Source organism: Gopherus flavomarginatus, chromosome 3, assembly GCF_025201925.1.
Source record: "Gopherus flavomarginatus isolate rGopFla2 chromosome 3, rGopFla2.mat.asm, whole genome shotgun sequence".
Taxonomy (NCBI): Eukaryota; Metazoa; Chordata; order Testudines; family Testudinidae; genus Gopherus; species Gopherus flavomarginatus.
The window spans coordinates 200488710-200514692 of record NC_066619.1 but is presented as its reverse complement, the minus strand read 5'-3'; the positions used below and the strand labels follow the sequence as shown (position 1 = coordinate 200514692).

Here is a 25983-nt window from a genome sequence, read left to right as displayed (position 1 = left end):
AGTGCCTAGTGTGCAAAGACATCTTTTTGCTTCTGACCTCCCGTTCATCAGCCTCTCCGCAAGTGAAAGTGTCATGTTTGTTCAAATGACACCATCAAATCTGCAATTTGTCACACTGAGTCTGTTGTGGTACCTTATGGCAGGGTTTGTCAAACTTTCAAAGCTGGGGACCCCTGTCCAGACTAAAAAAAAATTTGTTACTCTTTCTCTCAAAACCTCTGACTCTGACCATGAGCAGATGAAGTTTTATAATTACACGTCTACCCTGATATAACGCTGTCCTCGGGAGCCAAAAAATGTTACCGTGTTATAGGTGAAACTGCATTATATCGAACTTACTTTGATCCGCCGGAGTGCACAGCCCCACCGTCTGGAGCACTGCTTTACCGCGTTATATCCAAATTCGTGTTATGTTGGGGTAGAAGTGTATATTCATACTTGAAATAATGGAGTGAAATGAAATAAGGCTCCTGCAAATAGACCTCCAGAGCAGGGTTTCTTAAACTGTAGGTCTTTGGAGACTGTGAAAAAATGTACATTAAGTGGATGGGAGATGTCTGTACAGTAGTCCTGTAATAGCACATCCCTTCAAGACAACCATATTGCTGTAACTTGAGGACCACAGCTGGTAGAAGATGTGTGCGTGCTCAACAAGCTGCTAGAACCTCTGCAAATAGTAGTATGAAACTGGCACCTGCATATGTGCCTAGGTGTGCCTGGCAGCACAGGTCAAAAATCATTATTGTGGTAGACAAAGTGCGAGTAGCAAAACACACAAAAAACATGTCACCAAACTAAAACACTGGATGTGTTGGTTATAATAATGAAGCTTCATGGGCACTACCGGGACTTCCATGATGGCAATGCATAAGAAGTTCACTAATTGCTAGAATTTGTATAACCCTCTATTCAGTGTGTGTTATGCATCTCTCTGCCTGTCAGGACTGGCTCCAGCTTATTTGCCACTCCAAGCGATGGGGAAAAACCAAAAAAAGATAAAGCCACAATCGGCAGCACTTTGGCGGCAGCTCTACCACAGCGCTTCATTCTTCGGTGGTAATTCAGCGGCCGGTCCTTCCCTTCAAGAGGGACTGAGGGACTCACTGCCGAATTGCCGCCGAAGACCCAGACATGCCACCCCTTTCCATTGGCCCCTCCAAGCACCTGCTTCCCTCCTGTCTGTGCTTGTTCTACAGAGAATAAGACTTGGTTTACACTACCAACTGATGTCACTCAGGGGTTAGAAAATCCTGAGCAACAATAGTTATATCCACCTAACCCCCAGTGTAGACAAGGCTATGTCAATGGGAGAAGCTCTCCCATCAGCATAGGTAGCGTCTTCACTAAGCACTGCAGCAGTGCAACTGGGCCACTGCAGCGTTGGAAGTGTGGACAAGCTGTCAGTCCATTACAGCTGCCAACTAGGGACATAATCCTTTATCTTAAGCTGTAGAGGCTCATGGCTTAGCTTTGGAGGTGATCGGTTCATTCCCTGATAATGACCAAGATAATAGCATTATGCTTGGTTCTGCTGGATACTACATGGGAAGCCAGAAGACTAAGGTTTATTATTCACAACTCTGCTATTACTATGTTTTGACATCTGTGTTATCATTGAGCAAACTGCTTTTAATCGCACACTGCCTTAGTTTCCCCAATTTTACAATGAGGATAGTGATACTTCCTTTAGAGTGCTTAGCAAAAGGCTGTATAAAACTACTGTGGTGGCGGTGTTGTTTTTTCATGAAAAGGGCAATGGAACATTTTTTCAATGATGGCTCGGAAAGGGGAAAAAAATACAGAATGGTTTTACACAGATTCAAAACCATATTATCTAGTGTGTCTGAAATGCTCTCTGCTGAACATATGAAGCCTTCCGCATCACAATCAAATCTCTACTTGCTGAGACCTTTAATAATTCATCTTGGGTGGCAGGCTTAACCTAATTTACTGACATCTTTGGGCACCTAAATGAGCTGAACTCTTCTCTAGAGGCTGAATAAAATATTTTCTGTTTATGCACAACAGGGAGACACATCTATCAGAAAATGTAGAAGTTGGTCTTTCCATGTGCAGGAACGAAACTTCGCTTTGTTTGTTCTTGTTTTGTGCTGTGAGGGAGTTGAAGAACCATTTGGGAGCCATTAGGATTTACCTGGTGTAGGATTATCTTTAGATAACTAACAAAGGGGAAAGAGATGGATTAATAACCCTTTCATCCAACATGCTGTTCACTTGGCAACACTGACTGGGCAATTGAAAAACAAACCTGTCCTGGAACAAGATCCTGCAACTTAATTTCTTTAGATGGCCAACGTCTGCTTAGTTTCTGTCTCTAAAGGAATGCCACTCATCTTTAGTTGCAAAAGTCTTTAAAGTTCTTATTCTACCTTTATAATCATATCTTTGCATCACAACCTGCTGCTGATAATTGTAGGTTGTGTATTTTGTGCTTTCAGAATCATGGGGAACATCTTCCAGTAGCAAAACAACCTTATCCATTACAATGAATTGTTTGTATTTAATAATTTTGAGCTTCCTTTCTCATCAAAATTTACTTTTCAAAACTTCATAATTAGATGCTATTCTGGTATGATTATGATTACAATTTTTTTCTCATTCATGGTTAAGGTTAATCTTGGAGTTCATGTCATAGCTTGGAAAGAGGTTACTTGCTCTGAAAACTTGGAGAAACCTGTCTAGCCCACAGTATTAGCAGTACTGAGGTAGCATACTATGCATTCTGAAAATGTAGACCCAGACGAAAGTTAAGTTCTCTTGTTGTCTCATCTTGGCTTTTGCTCAGCCCCCAGAAGCTCTGCCAATGTCTTGGTGATATGCCTCAGAGGTAAAAACAACCTACAGTCTCAGCCAGAAAACCCCATTTTTTAGGGAGTGGAATTTCAGTCAGGAGGTGTTAGATATGAACAGTAAATTAATTAGTTTATACTCAATGCACACAGACACTATCAATGAAGTGTCCTTGGTTTTGCACTTGGATCTTTGACTTCTACATTAATGTGTTGTGTTGAGACTGGATGATTCTCCAAGATCTGCTGCCTCCCTTTGCTTGATCCCATATGCGCATGAAAAATTAGGCCATGCAGAACTTAAGACATCATTATAGTGCCTCATTTCCCTTATCCTAGATTTCTGGATATGATAGCCTATGTTCATCTGGATTTCCTCATGCAAGTTCCAAGTCCTTTCAACTGGTCCGAGGTTGGTCTGATTGCTGAGGCCTCAGAGGATGCATGAGGAAATGGGAGTACCAGGAAATATTGCATTTAAGTCACTTCTGTGTAGATACTTGTTGCTAAATTATACTTTCCAAAAGAGATCCTGTCACTCACATATTATTTGTAACAGTTCTTTCATTTTTTTATTTGGGTCAGATAAAGCTGTTAGGGTACAATTGACTGCTAGTTATACATTCATATGTGATATCAGCTGCACTTCAAGCCACTGGGAGAGGCAACTCCTTTAGCAAGATTCACCATTTAATCTTCCCTCTTCCATATTAAGCACACAAAAATCTGATTTCGCTTGTAGTTTAATCATCTTATATGCAGTTTGTCCATGGATATTAACCCCTAAAATGTTCACGTTCATGTAAATTACCCTTTTGATATTCTTTGGATTCTCTGTGAATAAGAAGCTTCATAGTCTAGAAGTTACAAGGGCTACCAAATTTTATTTCCCCATCACTAATTATTTTCAAAATGTAATTTAGTCCATTTTTTAAATATCATGGGGGGAAAACTGAATATATAATTTCAGCCCTGTTTTTTATTTTTGCCTCTCTTTTCCTAGTAAGAGATTAGCATTACATAATTTTCCCATGCATCCTCAGTATATCCTACAGAGTTTAGTAAAATATTTGCATACACATGTAATTGGTGTTGGCTAGCAATGTTAAACTGCTGAGTAATCACCTCTTAAGTACATCAGTGTTGAATGGAAATTTTCATCCAGTTCTTATTAAAAGCATAGCAAGCCATTTATCAAAATACATGTAGTACCTTTGTATACATTTTGGCTTTGTATAATTTTCATTAATATAATTAATATGTTAATATATCGTTTGTTTAAACTAACAAATATTCAGAAGAAGAATCACATTACATGAAAGAGAATTCCAACAGGATGACAATCCAGTGATAAAGTTCATTACTTTGTTAATTAAATTAAGAACTTGAATGGAAACCTGCCGAGACTTTGGGCGGGGTGGGGGTGGGGGAAGGAGACAGAATTTAATGCAATTTGTTGAGAGAAATAACATATGTTAAGGGAAAAACAGCAAACTATCTCAATGCAAATGAAAGATAAGAAGAATAGTAAGAGGCCGATATGGCTCCTTCAGGAGCTCTTTAATGGTCTGAAAATCAAAAAGGAATCCTATAGAAAGTGGAAACATGGACAGATAGCTGAAGACAAAAGAATAGCACAACCATATGTGGACAAAACGAAAAAGGCTAAGACACAAAATGAGTTGCACCTAGCAAGGGAAATAAAAAGCAGTACAAAGAGGTTCTCTAAATACATTAGGAGCAAGAGAAAGATGAAGGAAAGTGTAGGTCCACTACTTAGCAGGGGAAGGAGAACTAATAACGGATAGCATCTAGAAGGCTGAGTTATTTTATGCCTGTTTTGCTCCAGTCTTCTCTAAAAAGATAAATTATGACCAAATATTTAACATAATATTAATAAAAAGGGGGAAGAAACACAAGCCAGAATAGAGAAAGAAGAGGTTAATTAATATTTAGATAAGTTAGATATATTCAGATCATCAGGACCTGATGAAATGCTCAATAGGATGCTTAAGGAACTAGCTGAAGCAATCTCAAAACCATTAGTGGTTATCTTTGAGAAGTCATGGAGGATGGGTAAGGTCCGAGAGTATTGAAGCAGGGCAAACATAATACTTGTTTTTGAAAAGGGGAACGAGAATTATAGAACAGTCAGCCTAACTTTGATACCTGGAAAGGTACAGGAACAAATTATTTAATAATCAGTTTATAAGCACCTAAGAGATAATAGGATAATAAATAACAGCCAACATGAATTTGTCAAGAACAAATCATGCCAGACCAACCTAATTTCCTTTATGGACAGGTTTACTGCCTAGGAGATGGGGCAAGATACACTATATCTTGATTTTTGTAAAGCTTTTAACACAATGAAACATAACATTCTTATAAGCAAAGTAGGGAAATATGGTTTAGATTAAATTACAATAACTTCAATGCACAACTGGTTGGAAAACCATACTCAAAAAGTAGTTGTTAATGGTTTGCTGTTGAACTGGGATGACATACCTAGTTGGATTCTGCAAGAGTCTGTCCTGGGTCTTGTCCTAATGAATATTTTCAGTAATGACTTGGATAATGAACTAGAATAATAAAATATTAAAGTTGGAAGGGACCTCTGGAGGTCATCTAGTCCAACCCTCTGCTCAAAGCAGGACCAAACCCCAGACAGATTTTTACCCCAGTTCTGCAAGTGGCCCCCTCAAGGATTGAACTCACAACCCTAGATTTAGCAGGCCAGTGCTCAAACTGCTGAGCAGAATGTTTTTATAAAATTTGAAAATGATACCAAATTTGGGAGGCGTCCCAAACATTTTGAAGGAAAGGATTAGAATTCAAAACATCTTTGGCAAATTGGAGAATCGGTCTGAAATCAACAAAATGAAATTCAATAAAGACAAGTGCAAAGTAATAAGCTTTGGAAGAAAAACATCAAATGCACAACTACAGAATGGGAAATAACTGGGTAGCAGTAGTACTGCTATAAAGGATCTGGGGATTATACTGGATCAAAAACTGAATATGAGTCAACAGCGGGACGCAGTTATGAAAAAGACATATAATTTTGGGTTATATTAACAGAAGTATCGTATATGATACAGGAAATAATTGTTCTGCTGCACTCAGCACTGGTGAGGCTTCAACTGGAGTGCCTTGTCCAGGTCTAGGTGCCACACATGAAGAAATTGGAGAGCATGTAGAGGAGAGTCACAGTAATGAGAAAAGTTTAGGACACTTGAGCTACGAAGAAAAGGTTTAAAAAAAAATTGGTATATTTAGTCCTGAGGAAAGAAGACTTAAAGGGTGACCCGATAAGTGTTCAAATATTTTAAGAGCGGCTGTAAAGAAAACAATGATCAATAATTGATCTCCATGTTCAGGACAAGGTAGGACAAAAAGTAATGACTTTAATCTGCTGCAAGGGATAATTAGGTTAGATAGTACAAAAAAAAAATTTTTAACTATAAGGATAGTTAAAGCTCTGGAACAGGCTTCCAAGGGAGGTTGTGGAATCCCCATCCCTAGAGGATTTTAAGAACAGGTTAGACAAACATTTGTCAAGGAGGGTCTAGGCCAGAGGTTCTCAACCAGGGGTATACGCAAAGGTCTTCCACGACTACTCAACTCATCTAGATCAGTGTTTCTCAACTAGGGGGGGTTGCAACCCCCATGGGCAACACAGGAGGGGTTTAGGGGGATTGCAAGTGCAGGGCCGGCATTAAGGGGTGGCAAGCAGGGCAACTGCCTGGGGCCCCACAAAGCTAAGCTACATGCTTCAATCCTGCCGCCTGGGGCTCGGGCTTCAGACAATGCTCACAAGTGAAAAATAGGCCCAAGTATCACACTGAAATGTAAGTACAATATTTCTGTTTCAATCGATTTATTTGGCAATTATATGGTAAAAATGAGAAAGTAAGCAATTTTCAGTAATACTGTGCTGTGACACTTTTTTCTATTTTTAGGTCTGATTTTGTAAGCAAGTAGTTTTTAAGTGAGGTGAAACTTGAGGAAAGCAAGATAAATCAGCCTGGAAAGATTGAGAACCACTCATTTAGGCGTACTTGTTCCTGACTCTGTGTGAAGGGATGAACTAGATGACCTCTCGAGATCCCTTCCAGCTCTACGTTTCTATGATATGTAATAGAAAAGATATGATACTGTGGATACTTAGAGGCTAGTGTGCCAATTGATATGGAAGAAACAGACATTATGTGTAATGCTTCTAAAGTGGTATTTTAAATGGTACCAACTGCACCATTTAGGTCCTGTAGCAAAGGAAACAAATCATGGCAATAAGAGTGCCAGACTGGACTTCTAGTGTGCGTTTTGTAGCTTTTATTAGTGCATTTTTGGCTGGTGATAGTAAAACCTTTAATATTGCTTAAAGGGACTTTTGAAATAGTTTAGGCCCCAAATTTGGTCTCTTCTAAAATGTTTTCTGGCTGGGGATTTGACTCACTGATTCTTAATACTTCTACAGTTCATCTGTTTCTCTTTCAAAATATGCTACTTTATCATCTAGAAATCAAGGACAAAATAAAACAGAGCTTCTATAAGATGTGACAGATTGCATTCTGTGTGTATTTCTGTGCTCTGTGTTATATGTTAAAAACAATTCCCAGTGATCAGCTGATAATCCTCATCGATGCTGCTTTGTAATAACAATATTAAAAAAGCAAGTTTCCTTAAACATCAGTGTTGTCCATTTGGGAAAAGACAGTTGTTAAAATAACTTGCATTGAAATGAATATTCCTGACACAGTAAGCCCTAACATCTGAAGTCTATCATGGAAAGGCCTATTTAAATACTATGTGCTAGATTCCATCACCTTACTCATATTGAGTAACACCTGACACTCTCAGTAGTTAAGTGATGTCAATAGCACTACAAAAAGAATGAGATACTACAGAATGTAAGAGTGGCAAAATTTACCCTATAGGATTGATTTTCATTAACAATGATTTCACTATTTTATTCCTGTGTTTCTAATCCATGAAAGTATTTTAATAAAGAAAATGCTTGAAGTGATTTTCAAGATGAATGTTTAGGACTACCACATGAAAATAATCAGACAATTTCGCAGTCCCCTGTGAAATCTTACAAACAAAAGAAGCATCAAACAACTCTATAGTAATTTTCATTCAATAGATAAATAAAATGCTATTACAGTTTAGTGTGGAAGTTTCCCATATGGTATGAGACTTTGGGGGAGAGGTGAACCAAATTTCGGTCCCTATCACACGTAGGTGTGTGCTAACTTTGATCCCATAAGTAGTCCCATTGTTACCAGCAGAACTATCACATGAGTAAGTGATTTCAGGATCAGGGCAATACTGTTCACATGCTATGATCCTTTTAAGAAAAAATAAATGTAGCATAAACAATGTTTTTGAACTTATTTTGTCAGAAGTAAACATTCATGGCAAAGTAAGAAGTCCCCCAGAATAGGCTTCTAGTAGCAGCACAAACAATGACGTTATTTTAAAATATTGTGCTTGCTAAGGAGGCCATCATCAGAAGTGTAAAGGTTTGTAAGTGTGATGAGGATGTAATCTTTGAGTATTGTCCTTTAACGTGAGTCAGTTGAAATTTTCTGTAGATGCAAAGATGCCAGAGTCTCTGTTGCCCTGCTTTGTGTGTAGTCTTTTACACCAGTGCAAAGTGACTCTAAAGTGGGTGTAAAGTACTAGGAAATCAGAATGGTAGTTTACAGCTAATTTGCACTCACTTTGCCTCTGTGTAAATGACAACACTAGGCCAGGGCAACAGAATCAGGCCCTTGATATTTAAGAGAGGCATTTGCTTGTTAGAAAGAAAAACAGCTTTACTATGGTACCACTAGATATCTTCCTGAAAACTAGTTATTAAAGTTATGAAATCATTTCTATAAAATGTTTTTTAGTTCGGGAAATTAACAGAAGTAATTGATTGTTTTTAAGTTGTTACCTTTCAGCATAGCATTTCTGCATATCCTAATAAAAGCCACGTGTATTCTACAGAGCCAAATGTTTTCTGATCTTGCAGAACCAAATGAGTAGTTGTGTTTTTATATATTTAAAAAGTCATCAGTAACATATGTGATGAGCTTATGTTTAAAATATTCAGCATCATACTATGTGCTAATATTTGTGGTGTAAGTTGATGTATTTCTCTGCTGTTGAATTAATAGTAGCCTGCCTTTCTTTATGTGAGATGTAAAATGATGAAATTGCTGAAACTTTGGTATTAGACTTCTTTCATTTAACCTTGCTACAACCCCTTTCCTTATTTGTCCAATTAAGTGGTTTCAAACTTATTATCAGGTACTTGGCAAGCATTTGGTATACAAGCTCATTTTTACCCTGCTTAGTTAATTAAGGTGACTGTAAACAAAAAGATGTACAATTCAAAGTCATGCAGTGTTTCACACAAGGATGGAGGTGATAATAGCTTAATTCCTGCTAGATCTTTCCTGTCTTTGCTCTGGCTACTTCAGACTGACCTTGTCCACAATCTGATGACCTGCCAATTGCACTCAGCTGTTTGGAAAGCTGCTCTGCCATAGCTAGCCCTGAGGGGGTATCTGGGAGACCACTGATCCATTGACCCATGTCAAGAGTGGATTTCAAATCTGATCTACTTGGACCTCTGACATAGCTACACACAGGTCCACGGCACATAAAAACCAACAGAACAGCCTGTATTTTTCTGCTTGTTAAGTGGCATGCAGTTTCCACTTGTTAAACGGAATACCAATTTTAAACTAGTCGCTTGCTATGAAATTAATTTCCTGAAGCAATTACAAATATTGATCCATTCCATTCAGAGGAGGGAATTCTCCAATTTAGCAGCATAATTTTTTTTCTAAATCTATCAAATTATCACCTTTACTTGCTGTGTTTCCTAAGACTGAATATTAATGTCTCATTTTAAAAAAATGCCTTTGAAATACACCAAAGGCAAAAAAATCCCATAATTTCTACATAGGCATTTTCTAAATAAATATAATGTTTGGATTGCCCAGTTAAAATTACAAAAATCTGGAAATAAAAAAATAGTTATGGTTCTAATAGCAACATTAACTAGACCACATTGTATACATCCTTCATATTATGTGATAAATATGTATTACAGAATAGACTGCAATATATTAAGTTATATAATTAATTAAAAAGGGAAAATATATATTACATATATATGGTAGTTTGCATTGTTGTTGTAGCCATGTTACTCCCAGGTTATTGGAGAGACAAAGTGGGTGAGGTAATATTTTTTACTGGCGTAAACTCTAACATTTGCGATAAGGTAACCATACTATTGAAACTTTACTTTTCCTGACATTATGTGTTTGACTGGCCCCTTAATGTTCCATTGTCTGCTTTAAATTTCCGTTGTTGTTTTTTTTTTAAAGAAGTGCCTCTTAATATTTAAATTATTCCAATTAAACTTAGAAATTCAAATTTCATTAGCTGTGTGTGCATGATTGTTTTTCTGAAAAATTCCTGCTGTTGTAACCACTGTTGCAGCTCTGCCAGTGAGAGCTTTAGTGAAGACAGGCCACTGCTGTGTTAATCACTGGGTCCTAATCTCACTCAGCGCAGATATAGACAATGATAAAACTGCTAGTTTCAATCTTGTAACAAGCTCCATGCAGGTAGACCCCTTCACTCCCACAGGAGACCCTTTGACGTCAGTGGCGCTCCACATGGGTGCAGGGATCTGTCTGCATGGAGGGCATTGCAGGATCTGTCTTGAAAGTTCCAGATGTTGCCACCACCAGCTGAGTTGTACTGGAGTGGTGGAATACTTAACAACAACAACAACAACAACAGACTTTTTGACTTGTCACCTTTGTTTGGTTGGAGACTGTTTTTCGCAGAACTGAGTTAGTAGGATTTTGAAATAAAAAAAAATAGAGGGCCTGATTCACCACTGCATTACTCTAGTTTTAATCTGGTATACTCCATAGATTTCAAACTTTACAGAAAATTTACTTTGAGCAGGGACCAAACATGGATAATTTCAGACCAAATGGTGAATACTTCAGACAGTATGTATGACCACATTGGAATTATTACCAAGGCTAAGATTCTGTCACAGAGGTCATGGATTCCGTGACTTTCTGGGACTTCTTTTGGGGCAGGTCTGGAGCAGCTGTCAGCCTCAGAGCAGCGGCTGCCGGAACAGCTGGCCAGCGGCCAGCCCTGGGGCTGCCACCAGTGTTGGTTCAGCTCCTCTGGGGCTGGAGGAGTAGTAGTCAGCCCCTGCTGCAGGAGCAGCTGGTGGGGCTGAGCAGCTGCAAGCCCCAGCAGCTCTCTTTGTCCCCCGTCTGCCTCCTCCCCAGGGAATTTTTTAGTAAAAGTCAGGTACAGGTCACAGGTTTCCATGAATTTTTGTTTATTGCCCACGATCTGTCCACGACTTTTATTTAAAAATACCCATGACAGAATCGTAGCCTTAATTATTACTGTTTTGCATCATTATAACTATTGTAGCAGGCACTGCTTGTGTGCAGTGTTATGATTACCCTTTGTACACTTGGTAGTTATTCTTTTAAATGTAGGAATTGGTATGAAACTTGAAAGGAGCAGTTTTGCCTCAGGTTTCAGCCAAAATTTGCACCATGAGGTCTTAATTTGTTTCTCACCTAAATGGTTTTAAAAGATTGTCTATGAATATTTGTCAGATAAACCTGTAACCAAAAACATTTTACATATGTTTTTTAATCAACAAAATATATTGTAAAATATTTCCTGAAAAATGCTCCCTTCCACTGTGTTAAGAGCACGATCAGGGCTTTCCAAATCTGAAGAGGCTTTAAATGTTTGTGAAGTAATGAGAGAGGATTTCTATCTGTGAGTGTTTAATGTTCCTCTTATTGCACTCTGCCCCCCTCCCCCATCATTAATGCTTTAAGTAACTGTGTTGTATGTTAGAATTTGTAACATAATATTGTTTTTCCTTTGCATACAGGAGCTGATTCCTGAATTTTATTATCTCCCAGAGATGTTTGTCAACCTCAACAATTACAATCTAGGTGTGATGGATGATGGAACAGTAGTATCTGATGTTGAACTTCCACCATGGGCCAAAACCCCAGAAGAATTTGTTCGCATAAACAGGCTGGTAAGATGGCTATCATCTTTTGTCAGTTAAGGGCCAGTTCTCACAACTTCTCTATTAAAATAGCTTATCGTCATTTGTCCTTTCTTCTGTGTGTAGCTAGAATTTACATTAAACTATTACTGAAAATGATAATCTGATGCAATCTAAGGGAGTAAAGGTTTCTTACAGAGTGGGGACAGGGGAGGCTTGGCCCCTCACTCTTTTTGCTTTAAACTTTCTTTGTACCTTGTAAAGATAAGTAATGCATTGGGGGGGATATTGTAAAGAAAAAGTAGAGCAAGGGGCGCTACATAATTGTTTTTTATATTCAGATCTTGTCTACCATTAAAAGACTTGATGATTGAAGGACTAATATAATTATCCTATCACAAGAGACTGAAAATTGATTGATTTTCAGTCAGCCAGGCTGCTTAAAATGTCTATTTTTATTTGCTTTTTTTTTAACACTTATTTAACTCCAGTGTCTAATGAACATTTGGGAGAAGTGGTGTCTTTCTTAAAGAGTCAGTGCCCCCACCCTTTCCATTAAGGGAGTGTTTTTTCAGACATTTGAAAGCTGAGCTGCCATTCAGGAAAATAAAAACAATAACCCCCCCCACTCTCTTGTATTTGTGCCATGTGGTTTTAAAGGCCTACACATCTTAATTTATACATCTTCTATGTCCCACCTCTTCCCCCTAATCCCTCCCAGGGAGTCTTTCCCTCCTAAATGTTGAGAAGCCCTGGTGTTGGTCTTCATAATATAGCATGTCCTCTGTTTCTTATATGTTTGGAACAGTGAAATAAGGAACTGGGCTATTTTGAAAGTAATATCACTGTCATCTGAGTTAGCACCCACTGAAATGAATGGGGCAGTTCACACGTCAGAGCTATCGCTTCAGGCTCTCTGCAGACTCAAAGGTCTCTCCATCAGCGACACTCAGGACATACTTTCTTGCCAACCATAACGTATAGAGAGTTTTAAAAAAATTAAAGCTGAGAATCGAGATAACAATTGATAGCCTGTCCATGGCCCACTCAGTTACTGTTTTGCAACCCTTATAGAAAATATTTAATTAAGATATGAAATCCCACTGTACACTTCAGAAATGCTAAAATGTCTTCCAAGAAGACCAGGAAACACCAGACTTGACCTTCCTAATATTTCTTAGGTTTACAAACAAGCCAGAAAGAATACATTTATTCATGGCCTTGGAAATACTATTGAGTGTATGCTTGGGTCTGTGTATGTTAGGGTCATGAAAATCAGGAATATTAATGCTTGAAATAGTTATAGGACAAGCTATAAAGATTTTAAAACATAAAGTTATCTGGAACAATTCAGGTGTATTGTTTTAAGGGAAAAAGTACATGTCAAATTAAGATTAAAACATGCACAGACTTCAGATAGCAAGGCTGCTACCTCTTAAACAATGCAGGTTCGAGTGCAACTTTGGGTGTTACAGGGCTTGATGAAGTTTGATGTATTATGAATATGATACTCAAACTCTGAGTTCAACATGCGTTGATGATTCAGTACGATTCTAAGAACAGAAAACACCACTGCAGACTTGTTCAGTGTAATTTAGCATCTTGATTTGCTCACAACAGTATTTTTTATTCTTGCGTATGTCCATCTTTCTGTCATTGTCCACACTAGGGAAGTTAGGGCCATCAGTGGAGGCTGTAGTAGTGATAGGTGTTTTTACCACCTCATAATCTAATCTTGCTCAATAGAAGCTGTCTCTCCGCTGGCAAAATTAAGAACCACAATCCAACACTCCTAGCTGCACTTGTGCCAACAGATCTGCCTTGTCCACCACTAATAGGGTTGCATCAGTGATAATTATAAATCCTAATTTTCCTACTGGGGACATGAACAATATTCCCCAACTCCTTTCCAATATTCCAGTACCCGCTCTTTCTTTTTCTCTTTCTTTCTGACCCCAGCATCCATTTTTTCTTTCTGCCTTCAGGACTGACTTTTCCTCCTCCTCTCATTTCCCAAGGCCTTTGCTAATAATCTCTGCCTTTTTGCAGCTCTACTTGATATCTCTCCCTTGTGCTATATTTTCAGATGAAGTGCCTGATCAGTGGGAAGCAGATGCTTTTTAATTATTACTGTTAAATTCTTGGGCACTAAATATAGTATCCCCTTAGAGCTATATCTTTTATATGGTAATACACTCAGTTTGTATTCTTAAAAAGACTTTAGTAGTCTTTTTCTTTATCTACTTAGGATCTATATAGTAAATCCTGCTTTATTTTGGTACTCCCTGAAAGATCATTTCAGAAAAAAAGAAATAGAGTGAAAACTGTGTTTTTTATTATATAACTAACTGTAACATTAGTTGTATTATATGCGGTAACGTTATTTCAGGTCTGAAAGGGGCAGCACTTTTCTAACCTTGGATCATTTGCAATTTCAAATTTTAATTTACTTTAATTCACAGTTTAAATATTTTTCAGATCTTAAAAATTAGTTAAATATGTTCTTACAACTCTAGATTATTGTTCAGATGTAAATATCTAATTTTTGTTTCTCACTTGGTTTAGTTTTCAAGTAAATGTTCATTAATGAAAGTGACTTATTAAAGTTATTTAGTTTAGAAAGGTTTTATGTTAATTATTATGCTGCTCATCTTAATATCTGGCATGTAGGTAAAACTTGCAGTATTAATAATGAAGGTTTTCATTCTACGTTTTTGTCCTAAAATGGTTCTTTCATCAAGAGAGAAAATGCAAAATGATTATTAAAAATAAAAATGTTTTGCTCAATAAGACTTTTTTACCTGAAGGTATAATTTTGAAAGTATTATATAATTTGATGCAGTAGAACATTTTTGGTGGCATAAACTCATTTTGGGGAGGGAGAAAATAGGGACTTGAAAAGCTGCACCATATAAAATTTCTTTGAGAGCTTTGCTTCTGATAATAGCCCTTCTGGCCATACCACAAATCCCTGTTAATATTAGTGTAATTCATAAACAAAGAAAGTTTTGAACAGCCCTGCAGTGTTAAATTAAAGCCTTTAACTAACTAGTTAACAAACTAATTTAAGCTGGGTGTGTATAACAAGTAAATTTATTGTGCTAGTAAGGCTTGGTTCCATTGTGAATATTTTTATGGGCAGTGCCATTAGTGATCTCCTGTCTTACAGTTGAATAAAAACTATCAAATTGTATGCAAAAATACTAATAATTTTCTTTGAAATATTTGTGGGTTTAGCATAATGAACAAAATGACTATTTTTTATTAGAATAAGCATATTTACTAGCAGTCACCTGAAAGTCAGTGCCTCAGAAATATTATTAAAAATGGTTGTTACAAAACAGCACTGAATCATTTAATATTTCCTTACAACTTCCTGTATCAGACTAAATTATGATTATACTATTGTAAGTGCTCTTTTTTGTAAGCTATCACACACAGATTTTTTTCCTCTTGCATTTCAGTTTACCTTTTCAAGACCACAGATTTTATGCAATGATTGGAGCTCATGAAATGCATACTGCTTTGATCTGTGACCTTTTTGTGGTGCTAATCAGGTTCCTGATATCATTATACCTTGCTCATTAATCATATTTCCTGCAGCCCGTCAGCCAGCCAGACAGCCCAGGCCCCTGTTTTCAGTCCTGTGTTGGCAGGTTTCTGCTTTTCCAGATTATTACAGTGTGATACTTTGGCTTCTCATAAGCAGACCCACATCAAGCTGTGTGCTACAATTAAAGTCAGATGGTCCTCAGGTTGAACAAGGATATAGTGTTGCAGCTGTCTGTCTTCCTGGAACAGACCAGTACGAGGAACAGATGATATGTAGGTCAGTGCATAATAACAGATTGTACACTACTGGGTCAATAGCAGGGGTTCAGAACGTTAATTGACTGACAAACTTACTTAAAACTGATTCCCAATCTGTTTTTAAAAACAGTATATAGGATATATTTTAAATAGAATAGATTTGCATATCTGGCTTTCTTTTGTGTGTAGTGATGGGAGAAAGACGAGAATGCTGGATGGATAATACTACATTTTGATGGAAGCAGTGTCATACAGTCAGCTAAATGAGTCTAATAATGTAATATAAACTACATTTTAGCATTGTAAAATACAGTTTTTACTTGCAAATTTATTTCCTCTTCATATCTTGTATAGTTTGACAACAGAAAGCATGAATCAATATTTTTTGGTAAAGAAGACTTTATTTGATCAAAATAATAGTCGTTCATCAAGCTGTGAAATAAATTGTTTTTGTTCAGTCTTCTACCCCCGTAGATGGAATACAAATGTATCTGGTCAGTATTTTTCAGGGGTTTTAGATCATTTATTGAATTTAACAGTGTTTTAAATATGTTCTAGTTTTCCTTGATCTTGTGGAGTAGTCACAAATTTGTGTCTGACAACAGTGTACTGCTATTGTAATATTGTATCACATCAGAAATTCAGAATTATGACTTCATTGATGCAACATAGATGTATTAGATGAGCTGTGAAGGATCAGGACCAAAAAAATTAGGAGACACATCTGAAAGTTAAATGGATTCTAGTTTTAATCAGACATCATTCAAAGTTGTCCCTTGTATTTGTCCCTCTGTAAAGCTAAAAGAGTAATTATTAGTAAAATTATGAACCTAATGTGTACTGTGCAAAATATTATTCAAATATTCAAACTGATTCAAAACTTGTTGCATATTCTTAGGAATAAATTACTTATAATAGTTAATCAAACATTAGCAGTACTTAAAGCCATATATTAGCGTCTAAAATATTTGAAAATGTTTTCTTCGAGGTAGGTGAGATATCTTTTATTAAACCAACTTCTATTGGTGAGAGAGAGAGAGAGAGAGAGAGAGAAGCTTTTGAGCTTCACGGAGCTCTTCTTCAAATCTAAAAAAAGTAACTAGTGTCACAGTTAAATACAAGATGGGACAGATTATTAAACATAAGGTTTTGCATTTGTTGTCCTAGCAAGATCTGCAGACATATTTCTACTGCTACAATGATCAACACTTCCACAGCACACTTTCAAAATACATGGTTTCTACACATTCCTATCACAATATGTGGTGTAAATCAGCCAGTGCATCAGCGCCCCAAGAACAACTATGTGGGTGAAACCAGATAATCACTACGCTCTAGAATGAACTCTCAGAGAAAAATGATAAAAGACAAAAATACCCTGTCACTTGTGGCAAAGAGTGGTTCTCTCATCAGCATAGGTATTCCATCTCCGCAGGAGAAAGTAGCTAGGTCCATGGAAGAATTTTTCTGTTGACCTAACGCTGTCTACGCTGGAGGTTAGGTCAGTTTAACTATGCCATTCAAGAGTGTGGTTTTTTTTCCACATCCCTAAGCAGCGTAGATGGGTTGACCTAACTTTTAGTTTAGACCTGTCCTAAAAATCACGATCTCAACAGAGACACTGGTTTTATAGCTCATTATAACCATTTGTAACATACTAACCTTCCTTTGTCCTATCAGTGCAGAGCTGTTAATTGCCCACTTCATTTTCATTGGTTCCCTTGCAACACATGTTAACCCCTTATGCTTAACAATCAGTCCCACCTTGTATTTAGCTAGTATCAGAGGGGTAGCCGTGTTAGTCTGGATCTGTAAAGGCAGCAAAGAGTTCTGTGGCACCTTATAGACTTTTTAGCTGACACTCTGGTTACCTCTTTTAGGCCTGAAGAAGAGCCCTGTGAGGTTCAAAAGCTTGTCTCATTCATCAACAGAAGTTGGTCTAATAAAAGATATTACCTCACCCACCCTTGTCTTTCTCATATCCTGGGACTAACAAAGCTACAACAATACTCCAGACAACAATGGAAGATAATGAATTTCTTCAAGATACACACATGTAACTGATGCAAAGAGTGCAACAGTAATAAAAATACCAACAGATTTTTAAACAATACTCAGGGTTATCATTCAAATCAACAAAAGCCAGGAAATACAAAATGAAGGCTGTTATTTCATCATTCACTTAACATCTTCACAACATTGAAGTATATGGGCGCAACCATACAAGTAAAGGAAATAATGTTACATTTAAATAGGCACTAGTTTGAAATCTAATGAATGTCAAAAAATAATTTAAGGGTATTTTAATGTATTAAACCTACTCCTGCGTCCCCCTACAGTTTTTTTAAGGTCTTCTGTTTTTCCCACTCCTCTTGTTGAGTGAAAGACTTTTGTAAACAAGAGAAGTACAAAATAATCAGGAAAGAGAGACAGATCTTTCAGTTATGGTAATCCCCTAATAATAATAGTGTGTAAATATTCTCGAACAAAACTGTGATATATTTAAATTGAAGGTATCCTTTTAACTACCAATTTCCTGGTTTTTGTTTGTTTCAGAGCCTTACAAATATGTAAACAATCATGTTTCTCTTGTTGAAATAACTGATTACACTACCACACTAATGTAGAATTTTTCAAGGCCCTGCCTACTGATCAGATACCATACTTGATTAGTCATGATTTGCATAAGGAAACCAGAAACCATTATAGCAAGGAATTGATTTTATCATTATTGTACATTAAGAGTAACTTAAAACAGGCCAAATGCTTTGCAAATGCCTTCTTCATTAAAATAATATACTTCCGGTGATACTTTGGGAACAGTTATAACTACCATTATTATAAACGTAGGTCACCTTGCTCCAAAATGGAGAGGATGTATGTAATCTTTCAACTAGGAGCTTATGTCCAAAAAGGCAAGATTTAATTTGGGTGTATTTTATAACTTCTGAAGAGTTTTAAAAAAACAAACTGGCTGGCTCCGATAAGTCCAAGTTCGACTTGTACACCTTTGTGTGTTAGCTGAATTTTAGATCTTGCTGCATTAATAAAACTATTGATCAACTGGTAATATCCATAAATCCAAAAAATTATATAGCACCTTCAGCTTTTTGGTAATTAGAATATTTTAGAAATAAAAGTATTGTCAGAATCAATCATGGTAGCTTTCCATAATATGTCTCAATTTAAGTATTTTTAGTTTGTTATTACAGAATTATCCCTTTCATAAATTAGTAGTTTAACCATCTTGTTCAATTTTGTTAAAATGTCAAGCAAGTTATAAAAATGCTGGTGCAATAATGCAATCATTTGGAGTTAGAAAGCTGGTGAGAAGAACAAAATAGACCTTTCACCTGCCCAAACACAAATCTTAGTGGAGGAAAAAAAATCAGTATTATAGAGCACTGTTTGGTAAAAATTAGAGAATAATTATTGGTCAATGTGGTGCATTGTTCCTTAGTGCAGGCTACTGTGCTTTATTCCAGAAAACATTAAACAGACAACAGTCCTTGCCAACTGCCATGGCAACAATACTTAGTGCTGCCAACCACAAAACCTATTTGTTTTTTTGTCTTCACTCTCCCTATCCATAGGAAGTCAATTTGTTAGAGAACTGACAAACATTTTCAAGGCCATTATGCTACTTGCAGCCTATTAAAATTCTTGGTATTGTCGAGTTACAGAATGGAGATACAGGGTAACCTTAAGGTTAAGGTGCTAGACTGGAACTCTGGACGTCTGGGTTCTGTTACTGACTCAGTCGCTGTATTCTATTCCTGACTTAGACCAGGTCTACACTACAAACTTTGGTTGACGCAAATTACATCAGCGCACATCCGCTGAAGTTAGTATATTGCTTAGCTACTTTCGTCAGTGCTTCACATATTATATGGAGTGGTTATGTCAATGCAAAGTGAAGTGAATCCACAGGTAGGGTATGCCAATGTACTCTGCACCACTGTCCAGTGCAGTGCCTTTTGGGAAATGTTCGTGATGTGTTGTGGAGTAGAAATGAGTCACTCAGGGATCTCCTGGAGCTAGAGGTCAAGTTCCCAGCATGTAACTTTCTCCATCCCTTTTAATGACATCACTGTCACACTATTTTCAAGCCTTTTTAAAAAAAAAAAAAATTCCACAAACCCACTCTGCACTTTTTGCTGTCCTCTATCTCTGGCAGAAGCATGGAGCCTGCAGAGCTCTGCACTAGACACAGGAAGACTGCAAATACAGGATGCAAGATCTTCCAGTATTTGCAGCCTGCAGGAAGAAACACAACAAAGGGGGACATGATGATTCCTTGGAGTATAGATTACTGAGGGACTGGCAAAAGCCAATTCAGGGTAGTTGTTGGTGTTCATAGAGCAGCTGCAGGTGGTGGAACTCTGCTTCTGGGCCTAAGAATGAGCACTGATTGATGGGATTGTGTCGTAATGGAGGTTTGGGGCGATGAGCAGTGGCTGCAGAACTTTCAAATGAGAAAGTCCGCTTTCCTGCATCTGTTTGCCAAGCTTGCCGCAGGCATCCAGCACTAAACATCATTCAGAGAAGTGGTTTTACTGAGTCGTATAACAGGGTCAGTGGGAGACAAATCTGAGGGTAGACATATGCACGAATAAGTCAACGCAAGAGCCTTGTTCACAGACTTTGTGACTTTCTGTACCTTACCTATTTATCTGTAAAGATATCTCTATCTCACAAATGTACTAAGGTTCTAAAGTGGTGAGTGACGCAGCAAAACAATCCATGCAGATTATTAGTATTACGTGCAAATTTGTTAAGGGAATGGATTTTAGTGACAGTGCTATATTTTGTAGCACATACATAGTTTGAGGTAATTTAGATTTAGCCTTAAGGAACCAGAGTACACTTAATACTGTTTACATTAAGGGGTGGGGGGGGTGGGGGTGTTTGCTACTGGCAGTTAGAGAGAGTCTGAAATTTTTGACAAAAATAGAATTCAGTAAAAAAACAGAAACAACTTTTCTGCGTGCATCCCCCCCCCTCGCTTCCCTCCCTCCGCCCCCCATCAGTTCTATTGACAATTGAGACAGCTGGTCAGCCAGAAGAAAGGTAACAGATCATGGTGAAAATAGGGAGCAGTTTCATTACCAGTTCTTAAATTTGATGAAGTGGACAGTAGGGGTGCATTGTTTAGGTGTTACATCCATTTGTATTTCTGAAGCTAGGTGATTTCATGTGGTTTTTTTGTTTTGGAACTGTTATCTACATGCAACATGAGGGCGGAGGGGGGAGAATGTCTGTAAACTCCATAAGTGTTATAATGGTATCAAAAATCACTTTGTTTTTCTAGACAACATATAGATAGTGTGTGGTCTATAAACAAATGAGTATGTTTGCATATATAGTGTACACTGTCACAAAACACATACTTAAAGTTTTAGCACACTGATTGATGAGGTATCTTAAAATAGTAAACTACATTTATTTGACTTTGCAGTGAGGCTGTGATTTTTAACAGAAATAGATCATACAAGAGCTGTGTTCATTAATCCAAGGGAAAAAAGGTATTGTGTGCTCATTGCAGCTGAAGGAAAGTCTTACAGCCCAAACATGCAAGGTGCTGAGCATCTTGTACTCTATGAAAATCAATAAGAGTGGAAGACCTGAGCATCTTTCACTATTGAGCCCATACTCTCCATGAATCTTGTGTTTTTGCATGTTTCTAAATTAATGTATCGATAAAAAGTTCACATTCAAATTTTGCATCCATTCCGTAATCTTTCTCATACAATGTTGTGTACATCTGGGAAATCTTGGCAGTACTGTGAAGAGATTGTACATTCTGAAAGGGAGATTTAGAGAAGGTATAAAACATTTTAAACTTCACAGAACTGTGTGTTCTTCCACCTTCCCAGGAGTTAGAGCTTTAAACTGCTCTTTAGTCCAAGTCTGATGACCAATCACAGGAAACCCTGAGGCTATGTCTACACTTAAAATTTGATAAAGTGGCACAGCTGCAGCACTGTAGCTATCTCACTATATCGCTTCAGTGTAGACACTACAGAGACGGAAGGGGTTCTCCCCTTGCTGTAGTTAATAAACCTCCCCAAGAGACAGTAACTAGTTTGACACAAGAATTCTTCCGTTGACCTAGCGCTGTCTACACCCAGTTAGGTCAGCATAGCTACATCTCTCAGGGGTGTGGATTTTTCATGCTGCTGTGAGTTTTCAGTATAGACCAGTCCCTTGTATTATCCCATCCTTACATCTTTGCCAATAGGCTTGCCTATACAAGGAATTCATGGAGAAGTTAGTATGAAATAAAAGATTTGGGGATTAGCATGAAAAAGGAAGGAAAATGTAGTCTCATTTAAATACCTTGAGTATGTTTCATATCTCACTCTGATATAAATGTAGAGTAATGTTATTGAAGCAGTAGAATTATGCTTGTATGAAATGTTTGCAAGTGAGAGTAGAATCCTGCTGTATAGTTTATATGTATTTTAAAGGCATTGAGGTAGAAAGGTGCATCAACATAAGCAAAAGAAAAGCAGAATAGAAATGTTTCCCTGAGTAATTTGATATTCAGTCCATTAGTGAAAAGATCTTTTGGAAGTATTGGTATAAATAAAAGTAGTTTAATTTTTCTGTTTATTTAATGTTTGTATTTTTATATTATATTCTGTGTGCATATGAATTGTTTACTTTTATTTTTCTGATTTTTCTCTTAGCACCATAGCTAAGAAATCAGGCCAGAAGTTTACCTCTGTTCAGATCTCATCCAGTTAAATATTCCTTTTTTAATGTTCAGATGAAATTATTATTATTTTTATTATTATTGACTAAATTTAATTGTTTCTATCCTCTCCCATCGGATTAATGAGGATAGTAATATTGTGTTGGTTCCAGTCAGGAATCTGGATAAACTTTACTGTTTCATTTTTATTGTTTTAATCTTTAAAACAAAGTATCATAAGAATATAACTTTTTAAAAAGTGTGTTCAAGCCCCCTCCCATCCCCACCTCCTTGGTTTTCATTTGCAAATACAGACAGAAGTAGTGTTCTTTCGGTATTTTAAAATGAAAAACACTGCTGATATTTTTTTAATGGGGCAAAATTAATCACAATATAAAAGGGAAAACTTATTCTTTGCCTGCTGGTTTCTTTGTGTATTCTACTGTGGATATGCATGTTCTCCATGTGCCGAAGACTGGAAGATTTTTACTAGCAGCGTCTGTTTTTCTGCACCTGAGCCCTTTTCCTTGTGCTCCAAACTGAGGGTATAAGGGGTGAAGCCTCTCTCTCTCCTATTCAACTTATTCATAAATGATCTGGAGAAAGGGGTAAAGTTTGCAGATACTACTAAACTACTCAAGATAGTTAAGACCAAAGCAGACTGTGAAGAACTTCAAAAAGGTCTCACAAAACTAAGTGATTGGGCAACAAAATGGCAAATGAAGTTTAATGTTGATAAATGTAAAGTAATGCACATTGGAAAAAATAACCCCAACTATACATACAATATGATGGGGGCTAATTTAGCTACAACTAAAGAGATCTTGGAGTCATCATGGATAGTTCTTTGAAGACGTCCATGCAGTGGACCGGCGGTCAAAAAATCAAACAGGATGTTAGGAATCATTAAAAAAGGGATAGAGATTAAGATGGAGAATATCTTATTGGCCTTATATAAATCCATAGTATGCCCACATTTTGAATACTGTGTACAGATGTGATCTCATGTTAAAAAAGATGTACTGGCATTAGAAAAAGTTCAGAGAAGGGCAACTAAAATGATTAGGGGGTTGGAACCGGTCCCATATGAGGAGAGATTAAAGAGGTTAGGACTTTTCAGCTTGGAAAAGAGGAGACCGGGGGGATGGGGGGGTATGATAGATAGAGGTATATAAAATCATGAGAGGTGTGGAGAAAGTGAATAAGGAAAAGTTTTTTACTTGTTCCCATAATGTAAGAACTAGGGGCCAGCAAATGAAATTAATGGGCAGCAGGTTTAAAACAAATAAAAGGAAGTTGTTCTTCACACAGCGCACAGTCAACCTGTGGAACTCCTTGCCTGAGGAGGTTAAGAAGGCTGGGACTAGAACAGGGTTTAAAAGAGAACTAGATACATTCCTGGAGGTTAAGTCCATTAATGGCTATTAGCCAGGATGGGTAAGGAATGGTGTCCCTAGCGTCTTTGTCAGAGGGTGGAGATGGATGGCAGGAGAGAGATCACTTGATCATTACAGGTTAGGTTCACTCCTTCTGGGGCACCTGGCATTGGTCACCGTTGGCAGACAGGATACTGGGCTGGATGGACCTTTGGTCTGACCCAGTATAGCCATTCTTATGTTCTTACAATACCAGTGGGACTCCCTGAAGAATTAGAGCGTATGTTTTACTTCTCAATGGATTTGGACATTGGTGAGGGACCTCACCACAGAGACAGGATGTTAGTCCAGACTGATTTTCTAGAATCTCCTGGGCCCTGGAGATCTTACCAGGCAGGGTACTCTCAGGATCAGTAGTACCATATGTCATGGAAACCATGTCAAACAATGTTTGAGCCCTTTCACAGGTTTTATTGGGGGCAGTGGGATCCATACAGATGCTACATCAAATCCGTACATTCCCATCAAAAGTCACAACATCCCTCCCCTCCCAGAGAGGAACCTGAACTCCTCAGGAGACCATGGAAGAGGAGGAAGAAGAACCAGAAGCAGTGGTCCCAATGGTCCCAATAGAAATATTTTCATATCCTGATGAAGCAGTGCCCTGGCATCAATTTTTCTGCTTGACAACTACAGGCATTTTCAGGACCTCTTAAGGAGGGTTTCTGCCGTACTCCAGATCCCCCTGGAGGAAGTCCAAGAGACAAGTCACAAGCTCCTTAACATTGTACAGAGCACTGGGCCTAATAAGGTAGCACTTCCTATTAATGAAGCTATTTTGGAGCCCCGAAAACCATCTGGCACATGCCAGCAACACATGCCCCCATTCCTAAAAGGACAGAAAACAAATACTTCATACCAGCTAAGGAAGATGATTTTTTTTGTTTTCACATCCTGCCCCAAACTGTTTAGTTTTACAAACTGCCATTGAAAGGATAAGGCAACATCAGTCATGGGCCCTCCTGGAAAGAGACGAAACATTTGAACATCCTTGGGGGGAAGGTCTTTACTTCAGTATAAGTAGCAGCGTATTCATGTGGCTGTGATGTAGCCATAGCGGTGTATAAAATGATCAGGCATGTAGAAGTCCATTCTTTACCTCAACCAGCCAGAAATTCCAGGTAGCTGATTACCAGGTGTTAATTTTGTCAGTTACTCAAAATTTGCTGAATGTACAGACAGTCCCCCACAGGAGAATAGAGCACAGTTTCAAGCTCTTTATTAAGCAATGTAGGTGGTTGTCAGATCCTCCTTCTAAGTTGCATTTGATGCAGCTGACAGCCTCCCAGTTGATGGCGATGGCTGTTGTCATGTGTTCAGAGTCTCAGCTTCATTCTTCCAGGCTGTCTAGGGAAGTGCAGTCTACAGTAGACAACTTGCCCTTTGACAGGAGCAAACTATTTAGTGAAAAAAATGGATGAGTCATTACACTCTTTGAAAGACTCAAGGGCAACCCTCTGGTCCCTGGGGATAGACTACAAACCCAGACCAGCACAACCTGTTTACCATCAAAGGGAATATTCACCACCACAGAAACAAATGATGCAGCAGGGCAAATATAATGCTCTACATCCTTCCAGCCATAGCCTCCCAGTACGAAATTCTGAGAGCGTAAAATCATCCCAGATGCCATATCCTTCAAACAAGAAGCCTGATTTAAAAAAAATTGGTGGCCACCTAACCTGTTTCCCCAACACTTGGCAGATGACAGCAGACAAATGGGTTCTTGACATCATCAATTCTGGCTATCTAATAGATTCATCTCCCCTACCCCTCCAAAACCTCTTTAGGGACTGCTCTCATGAGACGATACTCATTCAAGAGGTAAACTCCCTACATCAACAGGAGTCACAGAGCTGATACCCCTTCAAGCTGCGGGGGGCGGTGGCAAGGGATTTATTCAAGCCCAACCCCAGATGTCTGCACTGCAATTTTATAGCCCCACAGCCCAAACTCTATGAGCCTGAGTCAGCTGACATGGGACAGCTGTGGGTGTTTAATTGCAGTGTAGACATATCCAAGAGAAAGAACTGATTGGTCTGTGTCATCCCTTATACATTCAGCTCAGAGCATGAAGAGGAGAAAGATGTGGATCAATGGACACTGCTATCAAAAATCTTCTAGTTTCACATGCATGGCATGCATGCACATCCA

The 25983-nt window shown here is 37.9% G+C and overlaps 1 protein-coding gene across 5 annotated transcripts in view; it reads left to right on the top strand.

Annotated features, from left to right (window-relative positions):
* The window catches only part of LRBA (LPS responsive beige-like anchor protein), a 590754-nt gene that overhangs the window by 442806 nt on the left and 121965 nt on the right, over window positions 1–25983 (top strand). For all 5 annotated transcript variants that reach the window (XM_050946210.1, XM_050946208.1, XM_050946209.1 and 2 more), the window contains one exon: window positions 11764–11916. In XM_050946210.1, coding sequence (XP_050802167.1) covers window positions 11764–11916 — 153 coding nt within the window. The remainder of the gene's footprint in view (window positions 1–11763; window positions 11917–25983) is intronic.